Below are 27,083 nucleotides of genomic sequence, written 5' to 3'. Positions count from 1 at the left end.
TCTCCTGTATACCATTCCAGATACCATTTCCTGTGTCTTTAACAAGCACTGTTGTATTACTGCCTTGTTTTCATCAAATGGAGAGAGGCAGCAACTCACTCACCTGCACTCCAATGAGTATGAAGGTGATGATCAGCTGAGAAGCAGGGCTGATGAATGGAGGTGGCGTGACTGCTTTCTTGCCCTGCTCAAAAATACGGTAAATGCGGTTGGTCTTGGTGAGCATAGCTGAGTAGGTAATACACATGCCCAGGCCCAGCAGCAGCCTGCGGAATGCACACACTGGGGCACTGGGCTCCGCGATCATGAGGAAGGTGATCAGGTAGATGAGGAAGATGCCTGTCAGGAGAACGTAGCTGAGCTCCCGACCGGAGGCTCGGACGATGGGGGTGTCGTTAAAGCGGATGAAGGTGATGATGCATCCGGAGGTGGCCAGGATGCCCAGGACAGCCAGGAACACAGGGATGATGGCCCAGGGGGAACTCCACTCCAGTTTGATGATGGGTGTGGACCGGCAGCCCGTTCGGTTTGGCATGGGACGCATATCGAAGGGACACATGTCACAGTTTAGCTCATCCAGCTGGTATTGATATCCGTCGCACAGTTCGCAGTGCCAGCAACAGGGTACACCCTTCACCATCTTCTTCCTCTCTCCTAGCTCACAGGGGAAACTGCACACCGAGTCAGGGACTGCACGGTCCCCACCCGACCACTGCATCTCCTCAGCCTTTAACAGAGACAGAGACAATGTTGAAGAACATCAAGTGAACTCCTGAAGTAGTCACATCATGTCATTACTGGGGGAAAGAGAATGACTAAATGGAGCTAAATAAAAGTGCATGAATAACTGGAATGAGTTTGGTTCAATTGAAAGGTTGTTAACTCAAAACACAAACAGTACATTCCTCAATGCAATAGCAACACTGATAAAGTGAACATCATCATTGAAAAATAAAATAGACCAAAACAAATGTTTACATTGAGTCGCAGATTGTTTGTCCACTGGCCAATACACCGGTAGCCGGGGTTGGTGGTGTTGGAAAGTTGGAACTGGAAGATGTCATAGCGACCAGGGGCATCTCCATTCTCATTGAACATGACCCCAGTCCCTGCACTGCCTGTTGGATAGAGGAGCAAGGATTTTTAACAGGGCTACCCGCTAGTGGGCCGTGCAATGCTTTTACCTTTGAACAAAGAAAAATGAAACCTACGGTGAACCTAAAGCTCATGTCTTATGCAACCAGTGCAAAGCTGAGCATAAGATTCTTCCTGCTGAGGGTTCCTTTCCATACATGCCGCTATTTCTGTACTCTCTGTTCCCTTCAAACATTCAATCAGAGGGCTTCCACACAAGCAAAGGTCATCCACAAACAGGGAAAAGGAAATAGCTTTGCTTTTCATAGAAAGCTCCTTGGACTCCAAGACAAATATTTTTCGTGAAAGATGGAGATGAAAAGAGGAGTGTTTCTTGTGTATGAAGAAAGAAGAGAGGCTGCCCTGTGGAATAATAGTGCATTGAAGAGGTTAACACAGAGTGCAGCGATGTCTTCAGACTGACTTCCATCCACACTTTTTTTGGAGTGACTGACCTCTCAGACTAACCTCTATGGTGGGATGTGATGGGAACCAGTAGTGGAAAAGGCTTCATGAAACCAGGACATTTCCTCTGTTTGGGCTTTAATTATAAAAATATATCATTTCAATTATCAAGAGTATTATCTGACTTGACAGCCACAACAAAAAGAAAAGTCAGGTTAGAAGATACAATTTCAAACTCGATCCAAACAAAGTTTATTGAACGTTCCCAGACCTGCTGCTTCAACAACATTTCTCAAGACCCTTTTTAACAATCCCTGGTGTGTACATTTCCAACTCACCATTAAAGTTGACTGAGCGAATGTAATGGAGCAGCTGACTCCCTTCCACTGGGTCCATCTTCTCACAGATGCCCATGAAGCCCGGACAGAGGTCCAGGTGCATGCTGTGTAAGGCATGGGCCATGGCATACACCGCGTCTATCACAAACTGTACTTTCCCTTCCTGCTCGTACTGAGATTCCTGTGCGATTCTCTCTTCCCCTGAAGTAGGGAGGAAGGGTGGCATACAATGGATAAAACCTGTGTAGCCTGTATGTAAATCTGCTTATTTGAGATAAACCTTTGAAATATGTCAGAAATAACCTCTTTTCCTACCTGTACATTTTCTTCTACCAAGGTCGTACTTGATACCTGGTCGAGTGAGTTTACATTTGAAGTCGTCCTCCCAGTATTCTGCAAACCAGATGTTCCTTCTGTTGTTTTTCAGCGATCTCGAGGTGAAGTAGTTGTCGAACCCTGGGCAAAGGACCAACAGATTATCACTATCACCTTATGTTTAAGACTTTCCCAGACTTTTCCATCCCCCACTAAAGTTAAATTCATATTGAACACCAAAATACAATGTATCTCTACAATATCTTTTTCATGTGTTTGCCTTACCATCGATGGAGGCCCTCTTGGGGAGGATGGTGACAGCCCCCTCAGCCACATCCTCCTGGTCCAGGATGGGGGAGCTCTTGGCACCCCAGCTGTCAGAGCCCACAAACAGGAAGTGACCCGTCAGGTTAGCCCTCTTTGCTGCCTCCAAGACACGTCTGTGATAAGTGGTGATAATGGATTAGCACACTGGACCTTCATGAGCTTTGAGTCTATAGAAACTTGGTACTGTGGTGCTTAGAGAACAAGTAGCATGGTGGTTATGTGACAATAGTCCTAGGGAAAGGAACTAGTTTGCCACTAACCTGATGTCGTCCTCATTGGCAAAGATGATGACCCCACGAGCATTAGAGGTCTCCATTAGTCTCTTGATGATCTTATCAAATCCACCTGGTTTCGGCTCTCGAGGGATTTTGATGGATTGGCCGATGCATAAACCTCCTGAATGAAGGGAGAAGAAAGACAAGACCCAAACCAAGGCTGCTCCTCCATTGGACGTCATGTCCTCCCCATATAGTACCATGAGTTCCAACACCATGTTGGCCATGGTTAGGCTACACCAGAACATTTGAATTCCCCACTAAATTCGGTACAAACCTGCCTCTCGTGAAATCTGGAGGAAGGCATCGACGCCGCTCTCACCGTAGTTTCCTTCTGAGGCCAGTGTAGATACATAGTTCCACCCCATAGCCTTGACGATGTCCACCATGGCCTGGGCCTGGTAGGAGTCAGGAGGGACCACGCGGGAGAAGAACTCATAACGACTTTTGTCACTCAGCTCTGGAGCCGTGGACGCATAACTAATCTGGGGGATCTGAAAGATACATACGTTATACATGATGTTAACGGCTGCATGGTTTTAAGAAGAGACCGGAGACAGTCATTAGATTCAAAAGGAGGGTTAATGGACGTTGGACAGCTACTGAACCAGACACCATGTGTTATTATCAAAGCAGTCTTCGTCGGGATAAGTCAGACACAGTTGGTGAACTAACCACTTAATACCTTATGATGATATGTTGCCAGTAATTGAGAGTACTGAATAGTTCTCACATGTCCAGCCAATGTAATCCACTAGGACATGGCGACAATCATCCACTGTAATATTTCTAGAGCTTTACTACTGGTCTATGTCGGCCATAAAAACCAACGTCATGGTGAAATGCAGATGGTAAATTTCACTGCTGTAAAAGCATTTGTTTGAAAAAAATGAATGGATTAGAGGATTAATTTGCTGGTGTGCTACTTCCTTAATGACATAGTTTATGTGAGTGGGCTTGACTCTGATCCCACTAATGCCCGCCCATGGCTTGATGAGAGGTTCTTTAGAGGGAGTAGAGAAAGGTAGACAAACAAAGGGTTGTGAAGGGAGAAGAAGAGAAGAGGGAGAGAACCATTTCACAGATTATCTGGAAGGATTATATGGGTTTTAGTCTAATTACATTGAACACAGAGGGACAGAGACAGAGATCAAGAGACAAGGTTACCATATCTCAGCTGTAAGCCATACAATATATTTAATTCTGATGGTCACGTGCAACTTACATTTGCTGCTTTACTTTAACTATTTCTCTCTAGAACATTCATCTATTACTGTGATAGGTATGGCTCCTACTAGTTTATAATCTTCTGTCTGGGAGGGTGAAATTTGATACACCATCAATGATAACATCATTTTCAAATGTTTACATTCCATCACTAATTCCTAAAGCAAAATGGAAGCCTCCTTTAATCCAATATACAAGGATCGCATAATTTATCTTCAAAATCAAGTAATTATGGCTGTCAGACAGTCCATAAAAAAATACATCTGTAGACTGTTATGCTGTTGCAACCCTAACTGGTTCTTTGGCCCTGCTATGTACATTTCAGTGTCATGCGTGTTGAGTTCCATGACATATCCAAGGATCTCTGACCTCAACCCCATAGACAAACCTAACCTTTTTCTGACAGGAACATTTAGAGCATAATTATCTAGATTTCCATTCAAATGTTGTTGTCATCCTTATCATTGGCATAAATCACTCATAACTTAACTGACCTAGAGTAGTTGACATGTTATTTCAAGGTGTTATGACACATTCCTCTTCTGTGCAAACCATTTTCATTCAGAATATACTGAAATTACTGATGGCAAAGCATCAGTAGGCTAAGTATTGTTTCGTAAGTGCACTAGCACTCTCCATTTATAGAATCCTATAGAAGTGTCATGTTTTGTCTTATATTGTCTTGTCATTATGCTTTCCCTTCTGTTAGTTTCCCCCTGCTGGTCTTATTAGGTTCGTTCCCTTTTTCTATCCCTCTCTCTCCCCCTCCCTCTCTCTCCTCTCTCTATCGTTCCGTTCCTGCTCCCAGCTGTTCCTCATTCTCCTACTCACTCATTTAGTCTTTTCACACCTGTCCCCTATCTTGTCCTCTGATTAGAGTCCCTATTTCTCCCCTTGTTTTCCGTTTCTGTCCTGTCGGATCCTTGTATGATGTTCGCTGTGCTGTGTCATTGTCTCGCCCTGTCGTGTCTTGTCTCCTTCAGATGCTGCGTGTGAGCAGGTGTCTGAGTCTGCTACGGTCGGTGCCTTCCCGAGGCAACCTGCAGTTAATGGTCGAGTCTCCAGTCTGTCCTCGTCACTACGAGTGGATTTAAGTTTTTTCATGTTTTGTTTTCTGCTTTGATTGTCCAGGAGTATTGCTTTTATCCTTTACTGGAATAAAGACTCTGTTTTCGCCAAGTCGCTTTTGGGTCCTCATTCACCTGCATAACAAGAAGCTCTTGCAATTCAATCTCAATGTGTGTGTAGTCACAATCCAAATGTCTGTGCTGAAATTCAATAAAATACCACAAAGAACATTTAGTTCAGATGTCATGTTAAAATATTATGTAATGTGATTAAAGAGAACAATCATTCAAATATCTGATATGGGCAGAAAGCTTAAATTATTTTTAATCTGACTGCACTGTCCAATTTACAGTAGCTATTACAGTGAAAGAATACCATGCTATTATTTGAGGAGAGTGCACAATTATGAACTTGAAAATGTATATAATAAACCAATTAGGCACAGTCGGGCAGACTTGATGCAACATTTTGAACAGATATGCAATGGTTCATTGGATCAGTCTAAACTGCTGCCATCTAGTGGCCAAATTCTAAATTGCGCCTGGGCCTTTCTCTTGCATTTCAAAGATGATAGTGCAAAAAAAGCATGTTTATTTCTTTGTATTATCTTTTACCAGATCGAATGTGTTATATTCTCCTACATTAATTTCCACAAGCATTTCCACACACTTCAAAGTGTTTCCTTTCAAATGGTATCATGAATATGCATATCTTTGCTTCAGGTCCTGAGCTACAGGCAGTTAGATTTGGGTTTGTGATTTTAGACAAATTTGAAATAAAAGGGTCAGATTTAACGGAGTAACTGTGCCTACTGGGAAATGCCAAAATAAAGGAATCACTTGAGTAAATGAGGGATAGAAAGTATATCGAAACCACAGGTGTTTCCACACAAGTGTGGTTTCTGAGTTAATTCAGCAATGAATTCCATCATGTTTAGGGTAATGTAAAATAATAGAGTCAGCTTTAACTCTGAGTTGTACGGGGACAGATTGTATAGAGCACCGAGATGGACAGTATAGCAAGCAACTGGACGGACCCGCCAGGAGGAACCCTCGAATGGATGTTGAACTGGATGCAGTTCAACAATTGAAACAATTGTTATTGTTTCAAACATTTGTTTTGGTTGTAGCAGTTGGGCTAGCTAGCATGCTAGCTAACAATCATACTGGTTTGGTTAGCTAGTTAGCTAATACACACTAGCTATCTAGCTAGCACAATACAGCACTAGCTAGTTGGGTTTGTCTAGCTGGCACAATACAACACTTGATATGTAGCTAGTACAACACTCGCTAGTACACATATGTGCTTGAGCCAGACCCTACTGAACCCAACTCTTGCTTGGTACTACTTGGTTGGCACGGAGTGTAGTTGATCGTCACTACACATTGCGACCCACATGCCGTGCACCCCTGACAGACCCTACTCATCTAGCCTAGTTATTTGGATTCCAGTCTGTCCATGTAGCCAGTTGGCTCTTTGCTATGTGAACATGTGTTATTTGTTCTAATGTCTCCAATTCATAAATGTTCAATGTCAAAACATAATTTGATAAACCACCAATGAGGAATTTTACCATTCAATTTAGCATGTATTTTTTCAATATTAGTGTACGAGATAACTTTACAGTGATCACAACTTTAGTTGGGTGATTCTGCAACTACGGACACTTCTACAGTGGGGCAAAAAAGTATTTAGTCAGCCACCAATTGTGCAAGTTCTCCCACTTAAGAAGATGAGAGAGGCCTGTAATTTTCATCATAGGTACACTTCAACTATGACAGACAAAATGAGAAAAGAATCCAGAAAATCACATTGTAGGATTTTTAATGAATTTCTTTGCAAATTATGGTGGAAAATAAGTTTTTTTCCCCCCACTGTATGTTCTCTGGGTAAATATTGAGGATTGTATTTCACAACATTCCTTTCTTCATACACAGTACCAGTCAAAAGTTTGGACACACCTGCTCATTCAAGGGTTTTTCATTATTTTTCCTGTTTTCAACATTGCAGATTAATTGTGCCGACATCAAAACCATGAGATAACACATATGGAATCAAGTAGTAACCAAAAACGTGTTAAGTAAGTCAATATATATTTTAGATTCTTCAAAGTAGCCACCCTTTGCTTTGATGACAGCTTTGCACACTCTTGGCATTCTCTCAGCCAGCTTGAAGGAGTTCCCACATATGCTGAGCACTTGTTGACTGCTTTTCCTTCACTTTGCGGTCCAACTCATCCCTAACCATCTTAATTGGATTGAGATCAGGTGATTGTGGAGGCCAGGTCATCTGATGCAGCACTCCATCGCTCTCCTTATTGGTCAAATAGCCCTTACACAGCCTGGAGGTGTGGTTTGGTCATTGTCCTGTTGAAAAACAAATGACAGTCCCACTAAGAGCCAACCAGATGGGATGGCATATCGCTGCAGAATTCTATGGTAGCCATGCTGGTTAAGTGTGCCTTGAATTCTAAATAAATCACTACAGTGTCACCAGCAAAAGCACCCCCACACAATCAAACCTCATCCTCCATGCTTCACGGTGGGAACCACGCATGCAGAGATCATCTGTTCACCTACTCTGTGTTTCACAAAGACATGGCGGTTGGCACCAAAATATCCAATTTGGAGACCAAAGGACAGATTTCCACCAGTTCATTGCTTGTGTTTCATGGCCAAGCAAGTCTCCTATTTTATTGGTGTCCTTTAGCTGTTTTTTTGCAGCAACGAAGGCCTGATTCACGCATTCTCCTCTGAACAGTTGATGTTGAGATGTGTCTGTTACTTGAACTCTGTGAAGCATTTTTTTCACAATTTCTGAGGCTGGTAACTCTAATGAACTTATCCTCTGCAGCAAAGATCTTCCTTTCCTGTGGCAGGTCTTCCTTTCCTGTGTCGGTCCTCGTGAGAGTCAGCTTCATCATAGTGCTTGATGGTTTTTGCGACTGCACTTAAAGAAAAGTTCTTGACATTTTCCATATTGACTGACCTTCATGTCTTAAAGTAATGGACTGTGGTTTCTCTTTGCTTATTTGAGCTGTTCTTGCCATAATATGGACATGGTCTTTTACCAAATAGGGCTATCTTCTGTATACCAACCCTACCTTGTCACAACACAACTGATTGGCTCAAACCCATTAAGGAAGAAAGAAATCCCACAAATTAACTTTTAACAAGGCACCCCTGTCAATTGAAATGCATTCCAGTTGACTACCTCATGAAGCTGATTGACAGAATGCCAAGAGTGTGTAAATCTGTCATCAAGGCAAAGGGTGGCTACTTTGAAGAATCTAAAATATACAGTATGATGACTTATTTAACAGTTTTTTGGTTACTACATGATTACATATTGTAACGACTCTCGTGGGTTGAAGAAGGAGACCAAGGTGCAGCGTTGTAGGTGTTCATAATTTTTAATAAATTGAACACCGCAACAAAATAACAAAGCAGAAAAACAAAAGCGCACAGTTCTGTCAGGCAACAAAACAGCTAAACAGAAAATAACTCCCCACAAAACCCAAATGGAAAATCACAACTTATATATGATCCCCAATCAGAGACAACGTTAAACAGCTGCCTCTGATTGGGAACCACACTAGGCAAAAACAACAAAGTAATAGAAAACATTGATTCTCCCACACGAGTCACACCCTGACCAAACCAAATATGTGTTATTTCATGGTTTTGATGTCTTCACTATTATTCTACAATGTAGAAAATAGTAAAAAATAAAGAAAATCCCTTGAATGAGTACGTGTGTCCAAACTTTTGACTGGTACTGTATATGTTAAGTTCACACAACAATCACCACAGACTTTTTTTTAACACCTTTCTATCAAGTATTTTAGCGACTTTTCAGATACATTTTATACCTACATTTCACTGTTTTGCTCTTGTCCCTGACCCATACATTTGAGCTTCTACTATGTTTTTCTATGAGAAGACATTAATAATTACACATTATATAATGTTATCTACTATAGAAAGAGTCAATGGCATAAAATCTATATCAATATTTATTTTGAGTATGCCCTTTATATATTTTTTTCACACAAAATGTACCAGTCCTTTGGTAGTGGTGTCATTTCCACCAATGAGGACAAAAAACTCATTGATAAACTTTTTTCAAGAGAATGTTACCATGGAAACTTAATGTGACACTGAAGCAGATGGCTGCAGCGGACATTTGTTCTAGATGTGATGTCCAGAAGTTTGCTTGTGTAGAAAATGTTCTTTTTGTCAGACATTTCTTAACAGGCTATAATTTCTTTAATTTGTGGTAGAATTTTGTATATTTTTATGTATTTATTGTAAACTATATGCTAGTTGTAATACTAGCCAAAGCATATTAAACAGTCTGTCATTTTTCTCCAAAAACTGTATTAAGCATAATTTCCACCACAGTCATTTCCGTTACAAACTTAACTATGGTGGAAATGACAGAACGTGGTGCAATGATCCATTATGTTTTTTACTTTAGATTTATTTAATCATGTTTTAAATTAATTAGAAGATGCCACATAAAACAGCACAGACATAGAAACAAAATAAAAAAGGATCCTGTACGATACCAGGAACATCTGCAAACAGACAGGGAGAGATACTGGAAGAAAAAAAGAGAAGGGAGAAGTGAAATCTATCTCTGAATTTACAAAGCGAGAACAAAGAAGCAAGCGAAGAATACAGAAATGCAACCAATGGAATAGAAGACAGGCTTTAAAGATAAAAGTTGCAATGGAGACCTACCTATCAGGCAACACACCACCTCAGTCACCAGATGACTTGCAGCCAGAGGTCAACATAACTGCCCCTAACTTACCTACCCCGATGCATGCCCTAATACCCCTTCCTCATTGTCTGCAAGAGGAATGAAAAGTTGAATACTCGCAGGAAGGAAAAAGGTTGGAAGAGGTCGCTCAAAAACATACAGAGATCTTTGCATGACAAATGTCAAACTTCATAATGCTTTACAGGAAAGCTGAGAAATACAAAAAATGTATTCCCCAAAGACAAAGAAAAAACAGCAAATGAAGGGAACTCTGAATGACTTGAGAAGGATTTAATTGTTTCAAGATTCCATCATTGCAGAGTTAAAGCAAAAGTATCAACACATGTTCAGTGCCAAGGACAAACAAGTGGCTTCAAAAATGCTCAGAGGCTACATCCTGAGAAAGTATGGCCTGGTCAAAGCCACAAACAGAGAATGAGGGAAAAGGGAAACAGGCCAACAAGTCTTCAATACTCCATTAAAAACAGATTTATTACAGCCGCAGGAGACAAAATCAATAGATTCTATGAACGTGATGACAACAGAGCAACAACCGGGAAAAAGGACACACTAACGAGGAACAAGGAGAAAAATATATGCTTCTTGAATGGTAGATTTCAGAACCTTTATCATAAGTTTAAGAGGGAATATTCAGAGATTAAAATGTCCTACTATGAATTCTTCAAAAGAAGAATTTGGGTTGTCAAGCCAACAGTCCAGGATAGGGACACATGCCTCTGCAAAATCCACGTCAACCTCCAGTTCATGGTGGACAAACGAGAGTATCACAATGTGATCAGCTGCAACAACATTGAGAACCTTATTGAGTCTTTCTGCTGTGAGAACCTAAAGAAAGAGTGCATGTACACAGAGTGCTCCCTTTGCCAAGCAAAAGAGCTTAAACATCTGACTTTGATGCTGGTGAGCAGACATGCTGGTTTAGGTGGAAAAACAAAGCTGAAGAGACAGAGAGAAGACAAACAAAGAGGGAACCATGGAGAAGTTCACGGTACATTTGACACTAAAATAAAATGTGTGCGGCACACTACAGACTCTACTGGAGTACTTCTCCAAAGGAATGAAAGAGAACTTTGGCAAACACGTGTACAATATTCGACATCAATAAAGACAGTACTGTGCAGCCGTCTTCATCGACCTTGCCAAGGCTTTCGACTCTGTCAATCACCATATTCTTATCGGCAGACTCAGTAGCCTCGGTTTTTCTGATGACTGCCTTGCCTGGTTCACCAACTACTTTGCAGACAGAGTTCAGTGTGTCAAATCGGAGGGCATGCTGTCCGGTCCTCTGGCAGTCTCTATGGGGGTGCCACAGGGTTCAATTCTCAGGCCGACTCTTTTCTCTGTATATATCAATGATTTTGCTCTTGCTGCGGGCGATTCCCTGATCCACTTCTACGCAGACGACACCATTCTGTATACTTCTGGCCCGTCCTTGGACACTGTGCTATCTAACCTCCAAACGAGCTTCAATGCCATACAACACTCCTTCCGTGGCCTCCAACTGCTCTTAAACGCTAGTAAAAACCAAATGCATGCTTTTCAACCGTTCGCTGCCTGCACCCGCACGCCCGACTAGCATCACCACCCTGGATGGTTCCGACCTTGAATATGTGGACATCTATAAGTACCTAGGTGTCTGACTAGACTGTAAACTCTCCTTCCAGACTCATATCAAACATCTCCAATCGAAAATCAAATCTAGAGTCGGCTTTCTATTCCGCAACAAAGCCTCCTTCACTCACGCCGCCAAACTTACCCTAGTAAAACTGACTATCCTACCGATCCTCGACTTCGGCGATGTTATCTATAAAATAGCTTCCAACACTCTACTCAGCAAACTGGATGCAGTTTATCACAGTGCCATCCGTTTTGTCACTAATGCACCTTATACCACCCACCACTGCGACCTGTATGCTCTAGTTGGCTGGCCCTAGCTACATATTCGTCGCCAGACCCACTGGCTCCAGGTCATCTACAAGTCCATGCTAGGTAAAGCTCCGCCTTATCTCAGTTCACTGGTCACGATGGCAACACCCACCCGTAGCACGCGCTCCAGCAGGTGTATCTCACTGATCATCCCTAAAGCCAACACCTCATTTGGCCACCTTTCGTTCCAGTTCTCTGCTGCCTGTGACTGGAACGAATTGCAAAAATTGCTGAAGTTGGAGACTTTTATCTCCCTCACCAACTTCAAACATCTGCTATCTGAGCAGCTAACCGATCGCTGCAGCTGTACATAGTCTATCGGTAAATAGCCCACCCATTTTTACCTACCTCATCCCCATACTGTTTTTATTTATTTACTTTTCTGCTCTTTTGCACACCTATATCTCTACCTGTACATGACCATCTGATCATTTATCACTCCAGTGTTAATCTGTAAAATTGTAATTATTCGCCTACCTCCTCATGCCTTTTGCACACAATGTATATAGACTCTTTTTTCTATTTTCTACTGTGTTATTGACTTGTTAATTGTTTACTCCATGTGTAACTCTGTGTTGTCTGTTCACACTGCTATGCTTTATCTTGGCCAGGTCGCAGTTGCAAATGAGAACTGGTTCTCAACTAACCTACCTGGTTAAATAAAGGTGAAATAAAAATATTAAAAAATCATTGTGCATATTGACTTTGCAGAGAACCACTTCTGTAAATACACCAGTGAAATCCAGGCAGTTCACGTTGGTGATTCTCACAAGCAGGTGACCCTCCACACCTGTGTTGGATATACCACAAACTATACAGTTTCACTTTGCTCACTGAGCTCTGCAGCAAGACCCCTCAGCTATCTGGGCCCATCACTTAGAAACACTGGCCTACTTCCTTGAGCTCTGCCCATTGGCTACTTTTGGAATCTTACTTTGTCTTATATTAATTCAATGTTTAACAATGGTTGTTGTTTCAAAATGTTTGCAATAAAATATTGTTTTCATACGTTTTGTTTTAACATACTGTAGATGCCATTTCCACCACACCCATATTTTCTGGGTAAATTAGTATAGTATATATCATTTACATTGATTGGTTTGTTTTAGATAGGTGGTTGATATCATAATCTCACAAAAAGTTTGGGTGGAAATATTTTATTTTTCAGGATAGATAAACCTTTTCACCTGTCTCAAAGGCAAATTTATTGAATTATTAGTATTAGGAAAACCTTAAACATCACTTAAAATAATATTCAATACAAGTTCATGTACAAATGTATAAGAAATGTTCTAAATAAATTGTATGATATTTCATTTTCAACTAAAATGGATTTTTAATGACGTAATGGAATTGACATTTGTCCATGGCTGTCTGGGGAAAATGACAAAAATATATAAATTCCTGAATAGTACGATCACAGCCATTATCAGATATTGTTTCTAGACAAATCAAAGACAATTATAATACTGGTCAAATGGTGTTTCAATAAGTTTCAATTTCTGAAATCTTGCAGGGCCAAAGTGCCCGAAGTTGCAGAATCACCCAGTTACCATGTTGATCATTTTACATTTGTCTAACTACTGTTGCCAACTTTTAGGTAGACCCACAACGCGTTGATGCTCTCATTATCACTGTGTTGACACATACTGCTTTATTATGTTACTATTTTGCATGGGTGAGCCTGGTGGATGCCACACCACTAACTCAAGCTGAACGGAAAGAGGTGGCTGCAGCTTTGGCCCATGTTGTGTCTAGAACTGTCTCCACACTGACAGGAAAACACACGCACTGCTGTGAAGAACCTTTCCAGACCCAAATGCTTCAAATGACACAATTACATAAGGGGCTGTCTGTTTGACAATGTGTTTATCAAAAGGAAACCACCAGAACAATCCCTCACAAGGTCGACTAAAAACTGTGAAAAAAGTACATTTATTGAAACTGTTTTATCATAAACTAATGATTCATGAATTACATGTTGCCTTTCCTGATGCCATTTAATAAATCCTGACTGCTGTCTCTAGGTTAGTATTATATGGCACTTGTAGCTGAATGTATTGCTAACACCGCCACAAAAACATCGCCATTCCCATGCTGTTTCATTCTGTGTATCTCATTAATCATTCACATAAACATCGCTATACACCAAGTCACTTGGCTCTGTCATAACCTCACATGGTCTCTCCTATCATTGCTATGCAGACGACACACAATTAATCTTCTCCTTTCCCCCTTCTGATGACCAGGTGGCGAATCGCATCTCTGCATGTCTGGCAGACATATCAGTGTGGATGACGGATCACCACCTCAAGCTGAACTTCGGCAAGACGGAGCTGCTCTTCCTCCCGGGGAAGGACTGCCCGTTCCATGATCTCGCCATCACGGTTGACAACTCCATTGTGTCCTCCTCCCAGAGCGCTAAGAACCTTGGCGTGATCCTGGACAACAAACTGTCGTTCTCAACTAACATCAAGGCGGTGGCCCGTTCCTGTAGGTTCATGCTCTACAACATCCGCATAGTACGACCCTGCCTCACACAGGAAGCGGCGCAGGTCCTAATCCAGGCACTTGTCATCTCCCGTCTGGATTACTGCAACTCGCTGTTGGCTGGGCTCCCTGCCTGTGCCATTAAACCCCTACAACTCATTCAGAACGCCGCAGCCCGTCTAGTGTTCAACCTTCCCAAGTTCTCTCACGTCACCCCGCTCCTCCGCTCTCTCCACTGGCTTCCAGTTGAAGCTCGCATCCGCTACAAGACCATGGTGCTTGCCTACGGAGCTGTGAGGGGAACGGCACCTCAGTACCTCCAGGCTCTGATCAGGCCCTACACCCAAATAAGGGCACTGCGTTCATCCACCTCTGGCCTGCTCGCCTCCCTACCACTGAGCAAGTACAGTTCCCGCTCAGCTCAGTCAAAACTGTTCGCTGCTCTGGCTCCCCAATGGTGGAACAAACTCCCTCACGACGCCAGGACAGCGGAGTCAATCACCACCTTCCGGAGACACCTGAAACCCCACCTCTTTAAGGAATACCTAGGATAGGATAAAGTAATCCTTCTCACCCCCCCTCCTTAAAATATTTAGATGCACTATTGTAAAGTGGTTGTTCCACTGGATGTCATAAGGTGAATGCACCAATTTGTAAGTCGCTCTGGATAAGAGCGTCTGCTAAATGACTTAAATGTAAATGTAAATCTGTGTGAGCTATGTTGTGTTGTTATTCCTGTGTTGAGAGTTGGTCAAAATGGCAAGAATTACAAATATATTTATACATTTTCTTTCATTGATTTTGATCTCAGTGCCAGTTCCAACATCATAAATGGTGTACTCTTCCAGGTCTGAACTACATGTTCTCTGTGGTATTTTATTGAATTTGGCCAGTTCATTAAGTACACCGTCCCTGTGACTTGCTATATAAAGCAGGCAGACGGGCATCGATGCATTCCATTACTGTTCGATTGAATGGTCAAAACGAGTGACCTAAGAGACTTTGTGTATGATATGATCATTGGTGCCAGGCGTGCCGGTTCCAGTATCTCAGAAACGGACGGTGTCTTGGGTTTACCAAGAATGTGGCGACAAACAAAAAACATCCAGTCAGCGGCAGTCCTTTGGGCGAAAACAGCTTGCGGGTGAGAGAGGTCGAAGTAGAATGGCAAGAATCGTGCAAGCTAACAGTGCGGGCCACAAACAGGCAAATAACGATGTAGTACAACAGTGGTCTGCAGAACGGCATTTCGGAAAGAACAACTTCTCGGTCCTTGTCATGGTTGGGCTATTGCAGCAGAAGACCACACTGGGTTCTACTCCTATCAGCTAAAATCAAGAAGAAGTGGCTCCAGTGGGCACGTGATCACCAACACTGGACAATTGAGGAGTGGAAAAACATTGCCTGGTCCAACGAATCCCGGTTCCTGTTGTGTCATGCTGATGACAGAGTCAGGATTTGGTATAAGCAGTATGAGTCCATGGCCCCATCCTGCCTGGTGTCAACGGGACAGGCTGTTCAGGCTGTTCTGAATTCAGATTGTTCTGGAGGTCTGACCCGCTACTAGATGGGTGTGGCCAATAAACTGTCAAGTGAATGTATATATTTAGCTGTAGAGGGATAAGTGTGTTGACTACCGATGCCACCCCAGGTTTAAACGAGAGCATGTAGAGCTCTGCCTAGTAATACAGTACAATACAGGTTCTTAGATCTAATGGGAACTCCCACTGTTTCACCCAGGGAAGAGGCTAAGACTGAAATAACTTTCTGGAATTTGTTTATTTTAATGTTACTTTTAAAGGTAGAGTCAGCGATATGACATTGATGCAGACGTAAATGCGTCCTTTCTGGTCCAAGGCAACCTAATATACTGTAAGTTGGGCTAACATGAGCAAAAGGGTTGTTTAACAGGATCACATTGTGTTTATGAACAGTGAGCCTCAAAAGTACTGGGACAATGACACATTTGTTTGTTGTTTTGGGTCTGTACCCCAGTACATTGGATTAGAATTTATATGATGACTATGAGGTTAAAGTTCAGACTGTCAGCTTTAATTTGAGGGTATTTTCATCCATATCGGGTAACAAATGTTCTGCCAGTCACATTCTGTTAAAGGTCCCTAAAGCACACACATTCTTGGGTCACTTGTCTTTTCAGTTCGCTGCAGCTAGCGACTGGAACAAGCTGCAACAAACACTCAAACTGGAAAGTTTTATCTCAATCTCTTCATTCAGACTTGATCATGGACACTCTTATTGACAGTTGTGGCTTTGCATGATGTATTGTTGTATGATGTACCTTCTTTCCCTTTGTGCTGTCGTCTGTGCCCAATAATGTTTTTAGCGTGTTTTGTGTTGCTACCATGTTGTGCTGCTGCCATGTTGTGTTGCTATCATGTTGTTGTCATGTTGTGTTGCTACCATGCTGTGTTGTCATGTGTTGCTGCCATGCTATGTTGTTGTCTTAAGTCTCTCTTTATGTAGTGTTGTGTTGTCTCTCTTGTCTTGTAGTGTGTTTGTCATATCTTTTATTTAATTTATTCAATCAGGCCTTCATGATCGAATTGCTGCAAAGAACCCACTACTAAAGGAAAACAATAAATAAAATAAAATAAATTGTATTGGTCACATACACATGGTTAGCAGATGTTATTGCGAGTGTAGCGAAATCCTTGTGCTTCTAGTTCCAACAATGCAGCAATATCTAACAAGTAATCTAACAATTCCACAACAACAACCTAATGCACACAAATCTCAGTAAAGGGATGGAATAAGAATATGTACATATAAATATATGGATGGGCCATGACTGACCGGCATAGACAAGATGCAACAGCTGGAATAAAATCAGTAGAAACATTTGGGATGAGTAGTGCAAGATATGTAAACATTATTAAAGTGACATTAATAAAGTGACGGGTGATCCATTTGTTAGAGTGGCCAATGATTTCAAGTCTGTATGTAGGCAGCAGCCTTTCTGTGTTAGTGATGGCTGTTAACAGTCTGATGGTCATGAGATAGAAACTATTTTTCAGTCTCTCGGTCCCAGCTTTGTTGCACCTGCACTGACCTCGCCTTCTGGTTGGTAACGGAGTGAACAGGCAGTGGCTCGGGTGGTTGATGTCCTTGATGATCTTTTTGACCTTCCTGTGACATTGGGTGCTGTAGGTGTCTTGGAGGGCAGGTAGTTTGCCCCCGGTGATGCGTTGGGCAGACTGCACCACCCTCTGGAGAGCCCTGTGGTTGTGGGTGGTGCAGTGGCCATACCAGGCGATGATACAGCCCGACAGGATGCTCTCAATTGTGCATCTGTAGAGGTTTGTGAGGGTTTTAGGTGACAAGCCAAATGTCTTCAGCCTCCTGAGGTTGAAGGGGACAGCAGTGGAGAAACTTGAAACTTTCCACGAGAAACTTGAAACTTTCTACCTTCTCCACTGCTGTCCCATCGATGTGGATAGGGGGGTGCTCCCTCTGCTGTTCCTGAAGTCCACGATCATCTCCTTCTTTTGTTGACGTTGAGTGAGAGGTTGTTTTCCTGACACCACACTCCAAGTTCCCTCACCTCCTACCTATAGGCTGTCTCATCGTTGTTGGTGATCAAGCCTACTACTGTTGTGTCGTCTGCAAACTTGATGATCGAGTTGAATGGCCACGCAGTCACAGGTGAACAGGGAGTACAGGAGGGGTCTGAGAACGCACCCATGTGGGGCCCCAGTGTTGGATCAGCAAAGTGGAGATGTTGTTTCCTACCTTCCCCACTTGGGGGTGGCCCATCAGGAAGTCCAGGACCAAATCGCACAGGGCGGGGTTGGGACCCAGGGCCTCAAGATTAATGATGACCTTGGAGGGTACTATAGTGTTGAATGCTGAGCTGTAGTCAATGAACAGCATTCTTACATAGATATTCCTATTGTCTAGATGGGATAGGGTAGTGTGCAGTGTGATGGCGATTGCATCGTCTGTGGATCTATTGGGGTGGTATCCAAATTGCAGTGGGTCTAGGGTGACAGGTAAGGTGGAGGTGATATGATCCTTGAATAGTCTCTCAAGGCACTTCATGATGACAGTCCAGTTACCTTTGCCTTCTTGGGTACATGAACAATGGTGGCCATCTTGAAGCATATGGGGACATCAGACTGGGATAGGGAGAGATTGAATATGTCCATAAACACACCAGCGAGCTGGTCTGCGCATTCTCTGAGGACGAGGCTAGGAATGCCATCTGGGCCGCAGCCTTGCGAGGGTTAACATATTTAAATGTCTTACTCATGTTGGCCATGGAGAAGGACAGGGGGAGGGCACAGTCCTTGATAGCGGGCCGCGTCAGTGGCATTGTATTATCCTCAAGGCGGGCAAAGAAGGTGTTTAGTTTTGCTGGAAGCAAGATGTCGGTGTCCGTGACGTGGTGGTTTTCTTTTGGCAGTCCGTGATTGCCTGTAGACCCTGCCACATAGGTCTCGTGTCTGAGTCGTTGAATTGCGACTCCACTTTGTCCCTATTCTGACTTTTCGCTTGTTTGATTGCCTTGTGGAGGGATTAACTATACTGTTTGTATTCGGCCATATTCCCGGTCATCTTTCTATGGTTTAATGCGGTTGGACACGCTTTCAGTTTTGCGCGAATGCCGCCATCTAGCCACGGTTTCTGGTTAGGGTAGGTTTTAATAGTCACAGAGGAAACAACATCTCCTATGCACTTCCTTATAATCTCCCTCACTGAATCAGCGTATAAACCTATATTATTTTCTGAGGCTATCTGGAACATGTCCCAGTCTGCGTGATCAAAACAATCTTGAAGTGTGGATTCCGATTGGTCAGACCAGTCTTGAATGGTCCTAGTCACGGGTACATCCTGTTTGAGTTTCTGCCTATAGGAGGCGTGAAGCAAAATGGAGTCGTGGTCGGATTTGGCGAACGGAGGGCAAGGTAGGGCCTTGTATGCATCGTGGAAGTTAGAGTAGCAGTGATCCAGTGTTTTGCCAGCCCGGGTACTACAATCGATATGCTGATAGAATTTAGGTAAGCTTGTTCTCAAATTTGCTTTGTTAAAATCCCCACAATAAAAGCAGCCTCCGGATATATGGTTTCCAGTTTGCATAGAGTACAGTTGAGTTCCTTGAGGGCCGTCGTGGTGTCTGCTTGGGAGGGGATATACACCGCAGTGACAATAACCGATGAGAATTCTCTTGGGAGATAATACGGATGGCATTTGATTGTGAGGAATTCTAGGTCCAGTAAACAGAACGACTTGAGTTCCTGTACTGTATGTTGTTACAATTACACCATGAGTTGTTAATCATGAAACATACACCCCCACTCCCAATGTTTATTCCTCTCGTCACGACGCACAAAGAATCCCGGTGGCTGTAACCGATTCCGACAGCATGTCCCCAAAGAGCCATGTTTCCATGAAACAGAGTATGTTACAGTCCCGGATGTCTCTCTGGAAAGCAACCCTAGCCCTAATTCCGTCTACCTTGTTATCAAGAATCTGGACATTAGGGAGTTAGATACTCGGAAGCGGTAGGTAGTGTGCGCACCTCCGAAGTCTGACCAGAAGGCCGCTCCATCTACCTCTCCTGCGGCGACGTTGTTTTGGGTCAGCCTCTGGAAACATTTTGAATGCCTTAGGTGGTTTGAACAAAAGATCCGCTTCAGGAAAGTCATATTGCTGGTCGTAGTGCTGGTAAGTTGATGTCACTCTGATATCCAATAGTTCTTCCCGGCTGTATGTAATAATACTTCCGATTTTCTAGGTTAACAATGCAAGAAATAATAAATAAAAAACAAAATACTGCATAGTTTCCTAAGGACCTGATGTGAGGTGACCCTCTCTGTCGCCGCCATCTTGCTAAGAAGAAGAGATTTGCTTGGTCCAAGAAAAACGAGCAATGGACATTAGACTGGTGGAAATGTGAGATTTTTGATTCCAACCGATGTGTGTTTGTGAGACGCAGAGTAGATGAATGGATGATCTCCGCATGTGTGGTTCCCGCCATGAAGCATGGAGGGGGAGGTGTGGTGGTGCTGGAGTGCTTTTCTGGTGACACTGTCAGTGATTTATTTAGAATTCAAGGCCCACTTAAACAGCATGGATCACACAGCATTCTGCAGTGATACGCCATCCCATCTGGTTTGCGCTTAGTGAGACTATCATTTGTTTTTCAACAGGACAATGACCCAAAACACACCTCCAGGCTGTATAAGGGCTATTTGACAAATAAGGATAGTGATGGAGTGCGCATCAGATGACCTGGCCTCCAAAATTCCCCGACCTCAACCCAATTGAGATGGTTTGTGATGAGTTAGACCACAGAGTGAAGGAAAAGTAACCAACGAGTGCAAAGCATATGTGGGAACTCCTTCAAGACTGTTGGAAAAGCATTCCAGGTGAAGCTGGTTGAGAGAATGCCAAGAGTGTGCAAAGCTTTCATCAAGGCAAAGGGTGGCTACTTTGAAGAATCTAAAATTCTTCAAATTCTTCAAAGTACAGTGAGTACAGGAGGGAACTGAGCATGCACCCCTGAGGGGCACCAGTTTTAAGGATCAGCATGGCGGATGTGAATTTACCTACCCTTACCACCTGGGGGCAGCCCATCCAGGATCCAGTTGCAGAGGGAGGTGGTTAGTCCCAGGGTCCTTAGCTTAGTGATGAGCTTTGAGGGCACTATGGTGCTGAATGCTGAGCTGTAGTCAATGAATAGCATTCTCACATAGGTGTTCCTTTTGTCCAGGTGTGAAAGGGCAGTGTGGAGTGTGGTGGTGTGCAAATTGGAGTGGGTTTAGGGTTTCTGGGATAATGGTGTTGATTTGAGCCATGCCCAGCCTTTCATAGCACTTTATGGCTACAGATATGAGTGCTACGGGTCGGGAGTCATTTAGGCAGGTTACTTTAGTATTCTTGGGCACAGCGACTATGGTGGTCTGCTTGAAACATGTTGGTATTACCGACTCAGACAGGGAAAGCTTGAAAATGTCAGTGAAGACACTTTCCAGTTGGTCAGTGCATGCTCATAGTACACGTCCTGGTAATTCGTCTGGCCCTGCGGCCTTGTGAATGTTGACCTGTTTAAAGGTCTCACTCACATCGGCTGTGGAGAGAGTGATCAGACAGTCATCCAGAACAGCTGGTGCTCTCATGCATGTTTCAATGTTACTTGCCTCGAAGAGAGCATAAAAGTAATTTAGCTCGTCTGGTAGGCTCCTGTCACTGGGCAGTGCTTCTGTGCTTCCCTTTGTAGTCTGTAATTGTTTGTAAATCCTGAAACCTCTTACGAGCGTCGGAGCCGGTGGAGTATGACAGTGCCGACTGAGATGGCAGCATAGCGACTAGCTCTTAGAAAACTTTGCAGTATTTTTATTTTTTTGTACTATTTTTTTACATTATTAGCTCTGGAAATGTTTTGTGTCTTTATGTACAGTTGGGAAGAACTATTGGATATTAGAGCGGCGCAAACTCACCAGAACTACCAGCATTATGTCCAGGAATACAACTTCCATGGAGAAGATTCTTTGTTTACTCTCCCCAGAGCAATTTAACTTATTCCAGAGGCCAACCCAAAACATCACTGGCAGTGGAGAGGCACTCAAGGCGGTCTACTGGTTCACGCATACCACCCACCCCTCCCGAGTATATTACTCGCCAATGTTCAGTCTTTGGATAACGAAGTTGATGAGCTTAGAGCAAGGATTTCTTCCAGAGAGACATCGGGGCCTGTAACATACTTTGTGTCGGAGTCGGTAAAGCCAGCAGGATTCTCAGTACATCGCTCAGACAGGAATAAATATTTATCCGGGAAGCAGAAGGGTGGAGGGGTGTGTTTCATGATTAACGACTCATGGTGTAATTCTAGGAACATACAGGAACTCAAGTCATTTTGTCCACCCGACCTAGAATATCGCACAATTAAATGCCGACCTTATTATCTCCCAAGAGAATTCTCCCCCATCATCGCCACGGCCGTTTACATCGTACCTCAAGCCGAAACTTTGATGGCCCTCAAAGAAGTTCACTGGACTTTATGCAAAATGGAACCCACATATCCTGAGGCTCAATTTATTGTAGCAGGGGATTTTAACAAAGAAAATCTGAGGACTAGGCTGCCGAAGCTCTATCAAAATTTTGACTGTCTTTCTCGCGCTACTAAGACTCTCGACCATTGCTATTCAAACTTCTGGAATGCTTACAAGGCCCTCCCACGCACTCCCTTTGGAAAATCTGACCACGACTCCATCTTGCTCCTCCCGTTCTATAGACAGTAACTTACAGGAAGTGCCCGTGCTTCGTACTATTCAACACTGGCCTGAACAATCAGAATCCACTCTTCAGTGGATCACGTGGACTGGGATATGTCCAAGGCAGCTTGCGAAAATCATCTAGACGCATACACAGATACGGTGACTGAGTTCATAAGAAAGTGTATAGGAGATGTAGTACCCACTGTGACTATTAAAACCTACCCTAACCAGAAACTGTGGATAGATGGTAACATTCATCCGAATCTGAAAGCGCGAACCACCACATTTAACCATGTCAAGGTGACTGGTAATATGGCAGAATATAACAGTATAGTTATTCACTACGCAAGGTAATCAAACAAGCTAAACGTCAGTATAGAGATCAAATGGAGTCGCAATTCAACGACTCAGACACGAGACCTATGAGGCAGGGACTACAGACAATCACGGACTACAAAAGCAAAATCAGCCACGTCGCAGAGACCAACGTCTTGCTTCCGGACAGGCTACACACATTCTTCGCACACTTTGAGGATAACACAGTGCCTCCGACGCGGCCCACTACCAAGGACTGTGGGCTCTCTATTATTAGTAACATTTGAAAGGAAACACTTTGAAGTTTATGGACATGTGAATGGAATGTAGTAGAATATAACACAATCGATCTGATAAAAGATCAAATAAATTAAAAAACAACCGTTCTTATGTATTTTTTTTGTATTTCATCTTTGAAATGCAAGAGAAAGGACATAATGTATTATTCCAGCCCAGTTGCAATTTAGATTTTGACCACTAGATGGCATAAGTGTATGTGCAAAGTTTTAGACTGATCCAATGAACCATTGTATTTATGTTCAAATTTTTTAAAGACTGCCCAAATGTGCCTAATTTGATTATTAATAACTTTTCATGTTCAAAATTGTGCACTCTCCACAAACAATAACATGGTATTATTTCACTGTAATAGCTACTGTAAATTGGACAGTTATATTAACAATAATTTAAGCTTTCTGCCAATATTAGATATGTCTATGTCCTGGGAAATGTTCTTGTTACTTACAACCACATGCTAATCATATTAGCCTACGTTAGCTCAACCGTCCCATGGAAAGGACACCAATCCAGAAGAAGATTTATTAACCCTTGCAAGGCTGCCGTCCCTGACAGTATCCCTAGCCGCGTCCTCAGAGCATGAGCAGACCAGCTGGTTTGTGGGTTTACAGGAATATTCAATCTCTCCCTATCCCAATCTGCTGTCCCCACATGCTTCAATATGGCCACCATTGTTCCTGTGCCCAAGAAGGCAAAGATAAATGAACTTAATGACTATCGCCCCGTAGCACTCACCTCTGTCATCATGAAGTGCTTTGAGAGACTAGTCAAGGATCATATCACCTCTACTTTACCTGCCACCCGAGATTCACTTCAATTTGCTTACTGCCCCAATAGATCCACAGACTATCCAATCTCCGTCACTCTGCACACTGCCCTATCCCAAATGGACAAGAGGAATACCTACGTAAGAATGCTGTTTATTGGCTATAGCTCAGCGTTCAACACCATAGTACCCTCCAAGCTCATCATTAAGAGGCCCTGTGTCTGAACCCCATCCTGTGCAACAGGGTCCTGGAGTTCCTGACGGGCCACCGACAGGTGGTGAAGGTAGGAAACATCACCTCCACTCCGCTGATCCTCAACACTGGGGCCCCACAAGGGTGCGTGCTTAGCCCCCTCCTGTACTCCCTGTTCACCCATGACTGCGTGGCCAAGCACGCCTCCATCTCAATCATCAAGTCTGCAGACGACACAACAGTTGTAGGCTTGATTACCAACAATGACAAGACAGCCTACAGGGAGGAGGTGAGGGCTCTGGGAGTGTGGTGCCAGGAAAACACCCTCTCACTCAATCTCAACAAAACAAAGGAGATGTCTACGGGACCGCAGTGGAGAAGGTGAAAAGGTTCCTTGGTGTACACATCACTGACAAACTGAAATGGACAACCCACACAGACAGTTGCGAGGTCAGTACAGGTGCATCAAAGCTGTGACCGAGAGACTGAAAAACAGCTTCTATCTCAAGGTCATCAGACTCTTAAACAGCCATCACTAGCACATTAGAGGCTGCTGCCTATAGGCATAGACTAGGAATCACTGGCCACTTTAAGGAATGGAACACTAGTCACTTTAATAATGTTTACATATGTTGCATTACTCATCTCATATGTATATACTGTATTCTATACTATTCTACCAATATCTTAGTCACTTAATAATGTTTACACATCTTGCATTACTCATCTCATATGTATATACTGTATTCTATACTATTCTACAATATCTTAGTCACTTAATACCGTTTACATATCTTGCATTACTCATCTCATATGTATATACTGCTGTTTTCTATACTATTCTACTGTATCTTAGTCTATTCCGCTCTGACATCGCTCATCCATATGTATATAGTCTTAATTCATTCCTACTTAGATTTGTGTGAATTGAGTATATGTTGTGTAATTTGTTAGATATTACTTGTTAGATATTACTGCACTGTCGGAGCTAGAAGCACAAGCATTTCACTACACCCACAATGACATCTGCTAATCACGTGTATGTGACCAATAAAATTTGATTTGATGATTCGAACTTAGTCCTGTTGTCATGCCCTGACCTTAGAGAGCCTTTTTATGTCTCTCTTTGGGTAGGTCAAGGTGTGATTTGGGTGGGCATTATAGTTTTCTATTTATTTGTTGGCCAGGTATGGTTCCCAATCAGAGGCAGCAGTCTATCGTTGTCTCTGATTGGGAATCATACTTAGGCAGCCTGTTTTCCACCCTATTTTGTTGGATCTTGTTTTAGTACAGTTATTGTCTAGCCTGCAGAACGTTATGTTCATTTATCTATTTTTTATTTTTTGGTGTTCATAAAAATAAAGAGAGATGTACGCTTACCACGCTGCGCCTTGGTCTCATTCCAACAACGGACGTAACAGCTGTATTGACACATTGCCTGTTTGACGGTTCGTCGGAGGGCATAGCGGGATTTCTTATAAGCCTCCGTGTTAGAGTCCCGCTCCTTTAAAGCGACAGCTCTACCCTTTTAGCTCAGTGCCTGTGATCTATGGCTTCTGGTTGGGGTATGTACGTACAGTCACTGTGGGGACGACATCATCGATCTACTTATTGATGGAGCCAGTGACTGATGTGTTGTGCTCCTCAATGCCATTGGAAGAATCCCGGAACATATTCTAGTCTGTGCTAGCAAAACAGTCCTGTAGCTTAGCATCTGCTTTATCTGACCCCTTTTTTATTGACAGAGTCACTGGTGCTTCCTGCTATAATTTTCGCTTGTAAGCAGGAATCAGGAGAATATAATTATGGTCAGATTTGCCAAATGGAGGGCGAGGGAGAGCTTTGTACGCGTCTCTGTGTGTGGAGTAAAGGTGGTCTAGAGTTTTTTTCCTTCAGGTTGCACATTTAACATGTTGATAGAAATGAGGTAAAACAGATAAAAGTTTCCCTGCATTAAAGTCCCCAGCCACTAGGAACGCTGCCTCTGGATGTGTATTTTCCTGTTTGGTTATAGTGGTATACAGCTCATTGAGTGTGGTCTTAGTGAAAGCATCGGTCTGTGGTGGTGGTATGTAGACAGCTACGAAAAATACAGGTAGTCTACAGCTTATCAGGAGATACTCTACCTCAGGCGAGCAAAACCTTGAGACTTCCTCAGATATCGTGCACCAGCTGTTGTTTAGAAATATACATAGACCGCACCCATTGTCTTACCAGAGGCTGATGTTCTATCCTGCCAATGCAGTGTGTAACCTACCAGCTGTATGTTAATCATGTCGTTGTTCAGCCATGACTTGGTGAAACATAAGATATTACAGTTTTTTATGACCCGTTGGTAGGATATATGTGCCTTTAGCTCGTCCAATGTAGTATCCAGCGATTGTGCGTTGGCAGTAGTACGGATGGCAAGGGCAGATTAGCCACTCAATCTCTTTCTGCGATATCTTTTCCGTCTCTTTCTCCTGCGAATAACGGGGATGAGGGTCTGTTCGAGTGTCTGGAGTAAATCCCTCTCGTTCGACTCATTCAAAATAAATTATTTGTCCAGTTCAAAGTGAGAAATTGCTGTTCTGATTTCCAGAAGCTCTTTTTGGTCATAGACGGTAGCAGCAACATTATGTACAAAATAAGTTACAAAAAATGAGAAAAAAACTAACAAAATTGCACGTTTGGTTAAGAGCCCATGAAACGGCAGCCATCCTCTCCGGCTCCATCTTACTTGCGCCAATTGTGTACAGATCCTTGCAACATGGGGCCATACATTATCATGATGAAACATGAGGAGATGGCGGCACGACAATGGGTCTCAGGATCTCATCACAGTATCTCTGTGCATTCAAATTGCCATTGATAAAATGCAACTGTGTTTGTTGTCTGTAGCTTATGCCTGCCCATACCACAACCCAATCCACCACCATGGGGCACTCTGTTCACAACATTGACATCAGAAAACCTCTCGCCCAAACGACACCACACATTCTG

The 27,083-nt window shown here is 43.0% G+C and overlaps 1 protein-coding gene across 2 annotated transcripts in view; it reads right to left on the bottom strand.

The window, feature by feature from the left end:
• The window catches only part of grm6b (glutamate receptor, metabotropic 6b), a 39,378-nt gene that overhangs the window by 6,206 nt on the left and 6,089 nt on the right, over positions 1–27,083 (bottom strand). The window contains exons 3-9 of one of the 2 annotated variants that reach the window (XM_046342770.1): positions 3,072–3,288; positions 2,780–2,915; positions 2,478–2,566; positions 2,193–2,333; positions 1,878–2,078; positions 979–1,118; positions 104–727 (exon numbers count right to left, since the gene is read on the bottom strand). In XM_046342770.1, coding sequence (XP_046198726.1) covers positions 104–727; positions 979–1,118; positions 1,878–2,078; positions 2,193–2,333; positions 2,478–2,566; positions 2,780–2,915; positions 3,072–3,288 — 1,548 coding nt within the window. Of the gene's footprint in view, positions 1–103; positions 728–978; positions 1,119–1,877; positions 2,079–2,192; positions 2,334–2,477; positions 2,633–2,779; positions 2,916–3,071; positions 3,289–27,083 lie in introns of both variants that reach the window. The other variant, XM_046342769.1, reaches the window with a different exon arrangement.

Source organism: Oncorhynchus gorbuscha, linkage group LG03 (assembly GCF_021184085.1).
Source record: "Oncorhynchus gorbuscha isolate QuinsamMale2020 ecotype Even-year linkage group LG03, OgorEven_v1.0, whole genome shotgun sequence".
Lineage (NCBI taxonomy): Eukaryota > Metazoa > Chordata > Actinopteri > Salmoniformes > Salmonidae > Oncorhynchus > Oncorhynchus gorbuscha.
This window is presented reverse-complemented; position numbering and strand designations above follow the sequence as displayed.